This window comes from Macaca nemestrina, chromosome 12 (assembly GCF_043159975.1).
Source record: "Macaca nemestrina isolate mMacNem1 chromosome 12, mMacNem.hap1, whole genome shotgun sequence".
NCBI lineage: Eukaryota > Metazoa > Chordata > Mammalia > Primates > Cercopithecidae > Macaca > Macaca nemestrina.
The window spans coordinates 15,663,557-15,676,914 of record NC_092136.1 but is presented as its reverse complement, the minus strand read 5'-3'; the positions used below and the strand labels follow the sequence as shown (position 1 = coordinate 15,676,914).

Here is a 13,358-nt window from a genome sequence, read left to right as displayed (position 1 = left end):
TGTAGAACAGTAGGTGGGCTTTCGAGCCCTACCCAGCTTTGATTCACAGTTCTGCCACTTGCCCATTAGCTTTAAGGGTGTGGACTAGTTACTAGACCTCGTGTATTAATTCACTTAGCAAATATATATTATGTGCCAGACCTGCTAGTACTGGGGAACAATTATTAGTTTAAGATTTGGTCTCAGGCCAGGTACGGTGGCTCATGCCTGTAATCCCAGCACTTTGGGAGGCCGAGGCTGGCAGATCACCTGAGGTCAGGAGTTCGAGACCAGCCTGACCAACATGGAGAAACCCCATCTCTACTAAAAATACAAAATTAGCCAAGTGTGCTGGCTTATGCCTGTAATCCCAGCTACTTAGGAAGCTGAGGCAGGAGAATCGCTTGAACCTGGGAGGTGGAGGTTGCAGTGAGCTGAGATTGCGCCATTGTGCTCCAGCCTGGGCAACAAGTGCGAAACTCCATCAGAAAAAAAAAAAAAGATTTGGTCTCGAAGGCCCCTGCACATATTGTCTGTAGGTGTTAGGTTCCTTGTCAGTTAATTGGAGGTAATAACCCCTGGCTTACAGGATTGTTTTGCAGATTACATTAAATAATTTAGGTATATATAATTCTTGGCACAGTGAATAAATACCCATTGAATAGTTAAATACCCATTGGCACATAATGGGTATTTAACTATTAGTTGACTTTTCTGGGTACCTAAAAAAGAGGAAGGTTAGGGAAGATTTTTGTCCTTTGCTTACTCCTTCCTTTCCCAGACTGTGTAAAATGCCTTACTTCCCAGGCTCTTTACTCACCCTTCCAACCCAGATCCTGATTTGTGCATCTCTTTTGTGCAGGAGAATGTGATCCGAGAATTTAACTTAAATGAGCTATACCAGCGGGCCAAGAAGCTATCAAAGGCTGGAGACAATATCCCCGAGGAGCAGCCTGTGGCTCCAACCCCCACCAGAGTGTCTGATGGGGAAAGCAAGAAGGACAAATAAGATCCTCACTTTGGCAGTGCTTCCTCTCCTGTCAATTCCAGGCTCCTTCCATAACCACAAGCCTGAGGCTACAGCCTTTTATTTATGTTTTCCGTTTGGCTGTGACTGGGTGGGGCGGCAGGGTGCTGCTTCTGATTTTACAGAGGCATCTAGGGAATTGTCAGGCACCCTACAAGAAGGCCTGCCATGCGGTGGCCAGCTGTTCATTGGAGCAAGAAAGAAAGAGATCTCCTATGATGGAGGGGAAATGGTTTTCCTCCAAGCTTGGGTCAGTGTGTTATCAACTATTCAGACATCTCCATGGTTTCTCTATGAAACTATGGTTTCATTATTCCTTCTTACTCGACCTGCAGAGCCTGGTTAGACCTAGATTTAACCCTAAGCTAGGATGCTGGGGTATAGAAAGCTAAGAATTTTCCCTCAAGGACTCTTGCTTCCTTAAGCCCTTCTGGCTTGGTTTATGGTCTTTACTAAAAGCATAAGCCTAACTTTGTCACTAGTCCTAAGGAGAAACCTTTAACCACAAAGTTTTTTTTATCATTGAAGGCGATATTGAACAACCCCCTGTTTTGTGGGGATTGAGAAGGGGTGAATAGAGGCTTGAGACTTCCCTTTGTGTGATAGGACTTGGAGGAGAAATCCCTTGGACTTTCACTAACCCTCTGACCTATTCCCCACACCCAGTTGATGGTTTTCCACAATAAAAAGATTGGGATTTCCTTTTGATTGCGCCTTTGTGTGTTCCTGTATTAGAAAAGCCTGGCAACTGCAGAGGAATTGCCCATCTTGACGTCAAAGGTCATCCTATTCGGTTTTACCAAAGGCCGGGCATTGATCCCCAGGATTGGCAAGAGTTGCAGAAGGCCAGTTTCCATAAGCCTAGAATAGGGGCCACTGTTAGGTGGTGGGTTTAGTTTGGGATTGGTTCGCAGTTGCCAGGGAGGAGAGTTTGGCGACGGATCGTTGCACACAACACGTAGCGCGACGCAAAGGTACAGAAAAGACGGCGCGTGAAGCGAGGCTTGCAATAGGACCCTTGTCTCCGCCCCTTCCTGCTGTGTTCACCATCCCAGCGTCCCCTGTCTTGTCGACCCGAAGCGATGGGTGGTTCCGTCAGGCGCTTCCCGCACCTCCCCTCTCCCTGCTTGCAAAGTGGTTGTGCCCCAAGGTCCGCCTCCAGGCCACGTGGGCGCTGCGGACCACGCTTTCCGTTCCTTGGGGAGAGGTTTCCGCTGTAGGAGGGTAGCTTCCGGGCTGCGGTCTTCGCTGCCCACTTCCAGCTCAGTGGTCGCGTCTTTGCACCCCACCCGCCAGGCCTGCTGCATTCTCGGCCAGGTTCTAGGCGCCATGGCTCCCCGCGGTAGGAAGCGGAAGGCTGAGGCCGCGATGGTCGCCGCAGCCGAGAAGCAAGAGAAGCTGGCGAACAGCGGGGAGGGAATGGAGGAGGCAACCGTTGTTATCGAGCATTGGTGAGGGGCCTGGAGAGTAACCGGGGAGAGGGAATAGTGGCGCGGCGGGGCCAGAGGCCCCGGTCTCTAACCTCCCCTTCTCTCCCTAGCACGAGCTGACGCGTCTATGGGCGCAACGCCGCGGCCCTGAGTCAGGCGCTGCGCCTGGAGGCCCCAGAGCTTCCAGTAAAGGTGAACCCGACCAAGCCCCGGAGGGGCAGCTTCGAGGTGACGCTGCTGCGCCCGGACGGCAGCAGTAAGTGGGGACGTGGGTGTGGGGGAGAGGGGCGGAGGGGAGAGGGACGTGGATTCCGAAGAGAGGAAGCGCTGTTCTCAGAAACCGCGGCAGTCTCATGACTTCAGAGACGTGCGGGTGGATTCCGAAGTATTGTAACTTCGCTTCATTCTGTCCTTTCGCAGGTGCGGAGCTCTGGACTGGGATTAAGAAGGGGCCCCCACGCAAACTCAAATTCCCTGAGCCTCAAGAGGTGGTGGAAGAGTTGAAGAAGTACCTGTCGTAGGGAGATTTGGGTAGAAGTCCTCATGCTGAGGTTTGAAATGGGAAGTGAGGGGCGCGGCCGCTGTTGAGGAAGAGAAGGGATTAATCTTGGTGTGGCTACAAGTACCCACCTGGCGTGGGTAGCTCACGCCTGCAGTCCCAGCACTCTGGGAGATCGAGGCAGGAGTGAATGGCCAACATAGGGAGACCCCGTCTATTTGAGAAAAAAAAAAAAAAAAAGACACAATATTGTTTTCTATCTAGTGTGCCCTAAGTGCAATTTGTCATTTGGAAGACTGTACTTGACTGTTGCCCTGGGGGTATGGACAAGTTTTCCATTTGGAAGTTTATTTCATGCTACTTCATTTATGTTTATCCCTACACTCTTCTGTTTGGTTCTAGGGTGTTCTGTTACTGTCCCCTGTGTTAACACTGTACTACAATACCATCACATTTGGTTACAAGGATTTTGACCTTGTCTTTGTCCCTAGTGCTTCATACAGTGTTTTGGCATGTTCTGCACTTATGTTGAGTGAGATTTGGAGGAAGGATGCAATCCTTGAGCTCCAGGGTTTGTGAGTTCAAGGGTTGGAGAACCTGTCTTCCTCAGTCCTTATCATTGCCTGGATCCTTTCTCTAACCTTATTTTCCTTCTCATTTTTGCAGCTTTGTGTCCCTGGTGATGTTGGAACATTAATGATGGAACATGGCCAAACTTCAGTCATGTGCCTGAAGCCATGGTTTCTTCCCCGCCAGAAATGAAGGTTCAGTTGTGAGGCAACCCTCTAGTAAGGCATTGCAAAAGTTACTGGATTTGGTTTAATAAAAGTTGAAATAAAGTATTTGAGTAATAGAGTAAAACTTAATCTTAAGGGATGGACAAAGCCAGCCTTGTGGAGTTGGTAGTCCTTGTGTTTTTCATAGCCCAAGATAGCCATATGACCTGGAACTTTAAAAAAAAAAATTTTTTTTTAAGAGCCAGAGTCTCACTTCGTCACCCACGCTGGAGTATAGTGGTGCTCTCTGCAACCTCTTGTCTTCCAGGTTCAAGCGATTCTCCTGCCTCAGTCTCCTGAGTAGCTGGGATCACAGGTGCATAGCACCACGCCTGGCTAATATCTATTTTATTTTATTTTTAGGAAAGGCGGGGTTTCACCATGTTGGCCAGGCTGGTCTCAAACTCCTGACCTCAAGTGATACACCTGCCTTGACCTCCCAAAGTGCTGGAGTTAACAGGCATGATGAGCCACCACACCTGGCCTGACCTGGAACTTTTAGAGTCTCTGGTAAAACATGAAAAATACTTGTAAAAATTATGGGAGCAAAGTAAATAATTTATTTTTTTAAAAAAGCAACTATCTTTTTCAACTTACTTTTTGGAAGTAATGATGGAAGTACATCTTCTTGTCCCCTGCAGAGGTTTTAGCTAGACTTCCTAATACTGGCAGTGAATAAGCCCCATGTTAGGTGCTGGACAGCATCCATCACTCCCACCCACATAGTATTCCACCCAACACTGTTTTACACCTTCCTCTGGAACATTTTCTTAAACAGTACACCACCACAGAAGGTGTCCTTTCCCAGCTTTTCCTAAATTACCAGTGACTGGATGCCTTATGACCTGAGAGACCTGACCTTGGCTGTTACTTATGACCCACTAGAACTGGGGAGCACACAGTTTGTCACTAACTGGAAAATAGATTACAAAGAAATAAGATGGTTCAAATTCATAATTTTCTATGTGTGGTACCCTTGGCTTCTGCCTGGCTTCCGAGGCTTAGGGAGGGGAGGAAGGGACCTACAAAGAGCCAGGGATACACCTGCCTCTTGTGCCAAGAGGAGAGGGCATGTGCCAGCTTCTCTGTCAACAAGCCTTTTGCTAGCTAACACTTCCCACCCTCCCAGGCCCCCTCACCTGCCCTCCCCCCTCCGCTATGTTAGTATATCTACCTCTGTTTCTGACTCTGAGGAAGGGTCAGGCCATACGGAGGGAACACTAGTGGGTACCAGCCTCCCCTCTGCTGTCCAGTCCACCACATCAATCTCTTCCTCTTCAGAGCTCGCAGGAAGTGAGCCTAGTAGTTCAGAGTGACCAGATACCTCCTTGCCTGCCTTGGGAGAAGGGTATAATAACTCATCTGTAGTCAGGGAGACTTCCAGCCCAGTCTCCACCCAGTTTGAGCAGGGAGGTGAGAGGTCCCCATAAGACCTCTGGGGAATATCAAGGGAGCTGACATGGAGAAGTTTGTCTTCCTGACCATCCAGTGGCTGGGAGCTGGTAATTTCAAGGTCTGGTGTCCAAGGGCCTCCTACTGAAAGCACTTCTCCACTCACCTCAGAGGGCATGACAAGGGGGCTAAGGAGCTCAGCTGGCTCTTTGTTCTCACCAGCAGGTTCCTTTTCCAATTCTGTGAGCTCCCTGGGCCAGAGTTCCATGTCTGGTAGACACCATTCTTCCCCTTCCATCCAGTTCTTTCCTGTTTCTGTCAGATGGTAGGTAGGGGTTCTACAGCCCTCAGCCCCAGGACTCTCCAGAGACCCTATAGGTGGTTCAATGTCTGAGCCACAGAGCATGAAGTCCAGGATCTCCTCCAGCTCACTGGTGGCAGCAGCACTTGTGATTCGGTACTCCTCAGCCTCACACGGTTGCTCCAGCAAGGCTGTGTCAAATGCATAGGGCTCTCTGCAGTCAATAGCCAACATAGGTTCCTTCTCTACCAGTTCTGGACTGGACCCAAACTCTGACTTCACCACCGGGTGGTCTGGGGAGTGGCTAGCAGAGACCAGAATGTCTTGTAGCCTAGTGCACACCGGGGAGTCCTGACACAGTTCTATTCTAGTAGATGACATTTCCTGCTCATTACTGGAGAATGGCTGAGTTCCTGAAGGCTCTCGGAAGTCTCCTCCAGGATCTGGGATCTTGGGGCTATCTTGAGAGTTTTTGAGGGGAGGTTCTTGCACCACTTCCCAGCAAGTCCCATTGACAATCTTCCTAAGTTTAACTCTCCCAACCTGCCCCTCCTCTGCAGATTCTGAGTTAGGTGCCCTAACTTCAGGGCTCCGCTTCTTGCTCCCACCTGTCTTTCCCAGACCAGATGGGCTTGGGGTGGTCTGTAGAGGACTAGCTCTCCCTGGTTTTAGCTTGTCCTCTGGTGCTGCTTTATTTACACTCCTCTGCCGCCAAAGACGCCGGCCAGGGGTTGCAGGTACTGAGCTAGGTCCACTTAAAATGCTGGAAGGCTTTGATGTACAGATATCAGGAGATGGCTTTGAGCGACTGAGCCTGATCTTTCTGGGCAACAGGTGTTTGTCCACAGAGGGGTACAAGCTGGGTGGGGAGAGCACTGTAGGATCAAGGGCAGTGTCATTCTTGTTCTCTCTAGGCCCTTGACTATGGCTTGATGGTGAAGAGCTTTTTTCTTGCGGAGTTGGGCAGGCTCTGGCCTTCCTCTTGAGCAGAAGAGTGCCAGACAGATTGTCTGCATTCTGTCGGTTGTTCTCCTGAGGCCCCTCTTCCTTCCCCAAGGACTTCAATCTTATTGCCCCAAGAGGACAAGGAGTCCGAGTAGCAGGCAGTGGGGTGTGAGGGTGGTGGCTGGGTGTCACCACTCTGGCAGAGATTGGTGCAGCACTTGTTGGTTGTAAGCACTCTCGGTTCAGTCTTCGGCCCTGTGGGGCCTTCACCAACTTTCCACCCTCAAGCTGAAGGGATTCCAGCTCAGACACACGGAGCTGACGGGCAGCAGATAGCACATCCTGGGCTTCTTCTTGAGATACTTCCATTTCTGAGGTATACAGGAAGTCCACCAGCTTCCTAAGTGTGCTGATCTTTAGGCCGCCCAGCTCCAGCACCACCTTCCGACCCTGAGCTGGCCTCTCCCGCTCCAGGCGCTCTGTGAAGAAGGGGCTGTAAGCTGACAGGATGCAGCAGTGAGCTGGAACTGCCTCACCTGAAGGGAAACCCAAATTCTTTTGTTATCTCAGGTAGACTGGCATGTTCATGGGGTAAGCACAGACATTACTACCCAAATGTACTGCCCCTTCTCTTATTTCCTTCCATGGGACTTCAAGTAAAAGAAAATGATTCTTCTGCCTGCCTGGAAGCTTCTGCCATTACCTTTTGCCTAGCTAACTTTTTTTTTTTTTTTTTTTAAGATACTCTCTCTCAGTCACCCAGGCTGGAGTGCAGTGGTGCAATATCAGCTCACTGCAACCTCTGCCTCCTGGGTTCAAGCAATTCTCCTGCCTCAGCCTCCAGAGTAGCTGGGATTACAAGCACATGCCACCACACCTGGCTAATTTTTGTATTTTTAGTAGAGACGGGGTTTCACCTTGTTGGTCAGGCTGGTCCCGAACTCCTGACCTCAGGTGATCCACCTGCCTCGGCCTCCCAGAGTGCTGGAATCACAGACCTCGTGAACCACTGTGTCCAGCCTGCTAACTTGTTTCTTTATTCTCAAAATCTACCTTTGTCATCACTTCCTTCAGAAAGCCTCCTGGGGCTGAGTGCAGTGCCACATGCTTGTAATCCCAGCTACTAGGGAGGCTGAGGCAGGAAGATTGCTTGAGTCCAGGACTTTGAGACTAGCCTGGGCAACACAGTGATACCGTGACTCAAAAAAAAAAAAAGCCTTCCTTCACCCCACCACAAGTCTGAGTTAGGTGTTCCTGGGCAGAGGTACTCTGTAGCTATCGTGGCACTTAGCTATCTGTATTGTAATTACCCATCTCCTTCACTAGGCTGTAACTCTGTGAGGACAGGGACCATATCTGTCTTTCTCACTGAGATATATTCAGTGCCTGACACAAAATAGAGGATCATCATTCTTGCTGAATTTAATTTTATTGACTCACACAAGACTTCAAAAACTTTTATAGAAGCAACTTGTGGTCTAACAGAAAGAGCTATGGAGGTGGACTATCTGCTGTGCTCTAGCCGTCTGTTCTGAGCCCCCTTCTCATTTAATGGGCACTTCCCAGGTAATCTCACTTCGTTTCTTCCATGGCTTTAATTACAAAAGGCTTGCTGATGATTCCCAGATCCATACCTCTGCCTAGATCCCTTTCCTGAGGGAGTGAACATACCACAGCTAGCATGTCTACATATATGCCTTACCCGCACCTTGAATGCAACTTTTCCAGAAAATGAACTTATTCCCCACCCCAAAAACCTCTCTCATTTTCTACTTCGAAGTAAGGCATCATATTCACCCAGTTGCCTGAGCTTGAAAACCAGAAGTCATTTTTCATTTCCCCTCCCTTACCTATCACATCTAATTTAAGTATCAGGGTTGTTGGTTTTTGTTTTTGTTTTTTTGAGACAGAGTCTCGCTCTGTGGCACAGGCTGGAGTGCAATGGAGCAATCTCAGCTCACTGCAACCTCCGCCTCCTGGGTTCAAGCAATTCTCCTGCCTCAGCCTCCCGAGTAGCTGGGATTACAGCCGTCCGCCACCGTGCCTGGCTAATTTTTCTGTTTTTAGTAGAGAGGGGGTTTCACCATGTTGGCCAGGCTGGTCTTTAACTCCTGACCTCAGGTGATCCACCCGCCTCGGCCTCCAAGGCAGACGGATTGCTTTAGCCCAGGAGTTTGAGACCAGCCTAGGCAATATGGCAAAACCCTGTTTCTATTAAAAATATAAACAATTAGCTGACTGGGTGGTATATGCCTGTAGTCCCAGCTACTCAGGAGGCTGAGGTAGGATAACCACCGGAGCCCAGGAGGTTGAGTTTGCAGTGAGCTATGATTGTGTCACTGCTCCAGCCTGGTTGGCAGAGCGAGACCCTGTCTCAAAAAACAAAACAAAACAACCCTGGCCGGGTGTGGTGGCTCACGCCTGTAATCCCAGCACTTTGGGAGGCTGAGGTGGGAGGATCACTTGAGCACAAGTTTGAGACTAACCTAGGCAAAACAGTGAGACCCTGTCTCTAAAAAGAAAAAAAAAAAAAAGAATTTGAGCCCAGAGAGTCTGGCTACAGAGTCTATGCCCTTAACCACTTCAGCAATTTTTGTAAACTCTCTTTAATAGCTCATATTTTTATCTTCTCAATGCCTTAATTCAGACCACCATCCCTTCTCTCCTGGATTATGAAACAGCTGCCTATCTAGGCTCAGTAACCAGTAATGGCTGAATGTTGTTTCTAAAGCAGGTATCAGATTATAACCTCCTGCATAAAACTGTTCAGTACATTTCCCAGTGTCCTGAAATACCTACTTCCTTTGCATGACACTTCAGACCTCACATGTTTACTAATTTCCCTTTTCCTCTCTGGTCAATACACCTTTTATAGTCTGCTCTAGTAATGATGAACAAATCCCTTGGTCACATCTCTGAACCTATATACATGCTGCTTTCTGCCAGGAAAAATTGTTCCCTGCTTCCTCCCACTTGTTTGTCCTTCAGATCTCACCTAAGGGGTTATTCCAAGAAAAGTTCCCTAACCTTGTCTCCCAGTCTCCTCAAGTCTGTGAAGGATGTTCCTTTTTTATCCTCCTAAGTCTGCCTATACTTACCCAATTATATTTTTAATATATTGCACAGTTACTTGAATGCACTGGATATTTGAATGTCTTCCCTTTATAAGATTTCCTTAGGAAGAGGAACTTTTGTATGACCACGGTAGCAGTGTTTAGCATACAACAGGCAACTGATAGTTTTCTTCTTTATTTGGAATTAAATAGTCAATCTCAGCTCTGCACTTACTAAGAGAAGCAGCAGGCAAGTCACTTAACTGTAGTCCTCAACTCATTCCTATGTAGAATTGGAACTATATAGCTAAGACTTCTCTTACAAGACTTAGAATCAAATGAGACACTATACTGTATGTACTCCACAAACTGTAGAGTGGTATACAATATTGGTTATCATAATTTTTTTTTATAAATGAAGAAATTGAGCCCCAGAGAGATGAAGTTACCTGCCCATTTGACAGTTACTAAGTAACTGTCTTCTAATCTTGGGCCTTGTACATTATATATCAGGGTCTACTTTATGCTGAATTAATATTTCCAGTGTGAAGTGAAGGGGTGGAAATAAGCTATACATTTTTAGTTTTAGCAACAAACAGCAAAAGTCATCAATTTGAAGATTAAAAAATTAAGCAGGCCAGGCGCAGAGGCTCACGCCTGTAATCCCAGCACTTTGGGAGGCTGAGGCGGGCAAATCATGAGGTCAGGAGTTTGAGACCAGCCTGGCCAACATAGTGAAACCCCATCTCTACTAAAAATACAAAAAATTAGCCGGGTGTGGTAGCACGCACCTGTTGTCCCAGCTACTCGGGAGGCTGAGGCGGGAGAATTGCTTGAACCCGGGAGGTGGAGGTTGCAGTGAGCCGAGACCGAGCCATTGCACCCCAGCCTGGGTGACAGAGTGAGACGCTGTCTCAAAAACAAAAACAAAAACAAAAAAAAAGAAAAGAAAATGGGAAAATGGGGTTGGACATGGTGGCTCACGCCTGTAATCCCAGCACTTTGGGAGGCCGAGGCGGGTGGATCACTTGAGGCCAGGAGTTTGAGACCAGCCTGGCCATCATGGCAGAACCTCATCTCTACTAAAAATACAAAAATTAGCTGGGCCTAGTGGTGCATGCCTGTAATCCCAGCTACTTGAGAAGGCTAAGGCATGAGAATCACTTGAACCCAGGAGGTGGACGTTGCAGGGAGCTGTGACTGTGCCACCACACTCCTGCCTGGGCAAGAGAGTGAGACTCTCAAAAAAAGGAAAACATAATAGTATCATCTAACACATACTGTGGTTGGTACATTAAAAGCACTATTCTAAGTGTTCACCCACGTTAACTCTTAATCTTCACAACCATCCCATTGGAATATTATCTATGTTATATAGAATTTATCTGCTTATAAAACTTTACAATTAGATTCATTATTTAAGAGAAAGAAGCAAAGTCACAATTTCACTCTTGAAAACAGTAGTAATTGTCCTAGAAACAAACAGCCCTTTACCAACTAGTTTACAGTGGTCATAGGCAGTAACATTTTGCTGATTTTGTCCTTTACCCTCTGGCCCTGAACTCGTTTTATCTTATTCTGTGGTGAGTTTTCAGTTGAATTCCCACCAGTCTCTTACCTTCTGCCTGCAGAAGGACATCACAGAACACATCACTCTGCTGCTGGTGATGAAGCTGCAGAAAAGCTAACCTGAGGAACCGGGGGTTCCTGTATAGGATTTTGGGACTGGCAGGAGAGCACATGTTGGCAGAGTCTTAACAAACCTAGGTTTTCACAGATCAGACTCCTGTAGGTGAAATAATACATTTCAGAGGCATGGTTATATCTAATTTGTTTTTTGTCTTTGAAATGGCAGGGAAATTTTGAACGTGAGAGATAATAGTATATGAGTTGAGTAAACATCAGCCCAGAAATTGTTCCAAGGATATCTCATGAAAGAAAATTATCGGCCGGGCGCGGTGGCTCAAGCCTGTAATCCCAGCACTTTGGGAGGCCGAGACGGGCGGATCACAAGGTCAGGAGATCGAGACCATCCTGGCTAACACGGTGAAACCCCGTCTCTACTAAAAAATACAAAAACTAGCCGGGCGAGGTGGCGGACGCCTGTAGTCCCAGCTACTCGGGAGGCTGAGGCAGGAGAATGGCGTGAACCCGGGAGGCGGAGCTTGCAGTGAGCTGAGATCCGGCCACTGCACTCCAGTCTGGGCGACACAGGGAGACTCTGTCTCAACAAAAAAAAAAAAAAAAAAAAAAAAAAAAAGAAAATTATCATAGTGGTTACATGTGGGAGCTCAGAGATAAGCCTAGGTTTGGGTCTCGGCTCTATTTATTAGCCTAGCTGTATAATCTCACACAGGTGACCTAACTTCTCTGAGTCTCACTTTCCTATTCATGAAATGGAATAATAGTACTTACTTTGTAGGGTTGTTTTAAAGATTAAATGAGTCAGTGAAGGTAAAGTTGCTTAGCACAGTGAGTGCCTGGCACAAAATAACTACCATGCCCCAAATGGTAGCTATTATTATCCTTCAACCTTCCTCATTTCCATTACCACTGAGACTCAACTGCTACAATGCTGACTACTCATACTCTTCCTGAGCACCACATCCTAGCTCCATAGGTATAATCTTCAATTTAACACTTTTAAGGAAATACTATTGGGTATAAAATTATCTCTAGTAAGTCCTATGCACCTTTTCTCTGAGCTCACTGTATCACACTAACCAGCAGAGGGTGCACAATAAAGAAGAGAAGCCTCTGACTCTGCGGGAAGGTCTCTCACAGAACCGAGGACATTGCCACCCTTGGCTGGGTGTACTAGACCAAAGTGAGCCTGACTGACCCTGGCAGTAGGCAAAGAATTTGGCCTTTAGGTTTGTATAGTTAATTACCAGGCTAACAATGGAGCAAGGATAGTTAAGCATTTTACCCCTCCCAAAACAAACTGAGTATTCTGACTTCAGGTTTATGTCCAGCTTTTAGCATCGAAACCCCCCACTCACTGCACAGCTGAGTTCCTTTCCTGGAATGCAGTTTTCTATCAGGTAGCACTGAGAGTCCGAACAGTTCACGTCAAAACTATCAGGAAAGAAGAGTGAAAAGGTAAATTAAGAGAAGGCAGGCTTGGCCGGGCGGGGTGGCTCACGCCTGTTATCCCAGCACTTTGGGAGGCTGAGGCAGGTGGATCACCTGAGGTTAGGAGTTCGAGACCAGTCTGGCCAACATGGTGACTCCCGTCTCTAAAAATACGAAAATTAGCCGGGCATGGTGGCGGGCGCCTGTAATCCCAGCTACTCGGGAGGCTGAGGTGGGAGAATCGCTTGAACCTGGGAGGCGGAGGTTGCAGATACAGCCACTGCACTCCAGCCTGGGCGACAGAGGGAGACTCCGTCTCAAAAAATAAATAAATAAATAAATTTAAAAATAAAAAAATAAAAATTCCCATCCCAGTAAGAGAGATGTGGATGGAGGATGGCAGCTGTTGCAAGGGCCCTGGGGAAGCTTCCCAATCCACGAGCGCCCGGCCTTGCCCCCAGACCCAACCTGGAATAGCTTTGCGGTAGACTTTGCTCCTGTTGCCCTCTCTGTGCTTGTCCTCTGTCCAGCCTGCCTTGCTTCCTCTCAATGTCCAGCGTTGAGTCGGGAGGCTGAGCAAAGAAGCGCAGGTGGACCAACGGCTGAGTGCTTCACCTCCCCGCCCAGAAGCAAGGGAATCGGTGTTGGCGGAAAAAGCGGGGCTTCAGGGAGAGCCCTGCAAAGCGGGGTGCCCCGCACGCTTGGGCGCCCTGGCCCAACTCCTTTGAAGAAAGATTTCTAGGCGCGAGGGTTTCTGGGAATGGAGCGTGGGGATCCGGGAGGCCCAAATTCAGGACTTCCCGTCACGGCCACCTCCACCAGCACAGACTTTGCAGGCAGCCCCTGGCGCCCTTGTATCTCTGCGGGCCTCGGCACCCACA

General features: G+C 48.1%; 3 protein-coding genes across 4 annotated transcripts in view; 2 read left to right on the top strand and 1 right to left on the bottom strand.

The window, feature by feature from the left end:
• The window catches only part of LOC105496073 (thioredoxin related transmembrane protein 2), a 35,521-nt gene extending 33,807 nt beyond the window's left edge, over positions 1 to 1,714 (top strand). The window contains exon 8 of the mRNA XM_024797380.2: positions 842 to 1,714. Coding sequence (XP_024653148.1) covers positions 842 to 988 — 147 coding nt within the window. The 3' untranslated portion in view covers positions 989 to 1,714. The remainder of the gene's footprint in view (positions 1 to 841) is intronic.
• Positions 1,715 to 1,859: 145 nt separating this feature from the next.
• Positions 1,860 to 3,782, top strand: SELENOH (selenoprotein H). 2 transcript variants are annotated; one of them, XM_071074578.1, is made up of 4 exons: positions 1,860 to 2,457; positions 2,547 to 2,692; positions 2,857 to 2,967; positions 3,602 to 3,782. In XM_071074578.1, exons 1-3 carry the CDS (start codon positions 2,336 to 2,338, stop codon positions 2,955 to 2,957), a joined length of 369 nt encoding a protein of 122 aa, XP_070930679.1. In that variant the 5' UTR covers positions 1,860 to 2,335; the 3' UTR covers positions 2,958 to 2,967; positions 3,602 to 3,782. The 2 variants fall into 2 exon arrangements, with proteins under 2 accessions (XP_070930679.1, XP_011764412.2); XM_011766110.3 differs by having other exon boundaries at positions 2,857 to 2,987.
• A 466-nt stretch (positions 3,783 to 4,248) lies between these two features.
• LOC105496076 (BTB domain containing 18) lies at positions 4,249 to 13,084 on the bottom strand. Its single transcript, XM_011766140.2, has 4 exons — positions 12,946 to 13,084; positions 12,405 to 12,480; positions 11,021 to 11,188; positions 4,249 to 6,885 (listed from the first exon to the last, which is right to left on the bottom strand). Exons 3-4 carry the CDS (start codon positions 11,142 to 11,144, stop codon positions 4,868 to 4,870), a joined length of 2,142 nt encoding a protein of 713 aa, XP_011764442.2. The 5' UTR covers positions 11,145 to 11,188; positions 12,405 to 12,480; positions 12,946 to 13,084; the 3' UTR covers positions 4,249 to 4,867.
• Positions 13,085 to 13,358: the final 274 nt, after the last annotated feature.

What these genes read in the sequence shown, in the direction of transcription:
- LOC105496076 (XM_011766140.2), bottom strand. Translation starts at nt 11,144, where the DNA reads ATGTGCTCTCCTGCCAGTCCCAAAATCCTATACAGGAACCCCCGGTTC. An exon ending in TGTCCTTCTGCAGGCAGAAG is followed by an intron (nt 6,886 to 11,020) that starts GTAAGAGACTGG and finishes GTTTCCCTTCAG; the next exon opens with GTGAGGCAGTTCCAGCTCAC.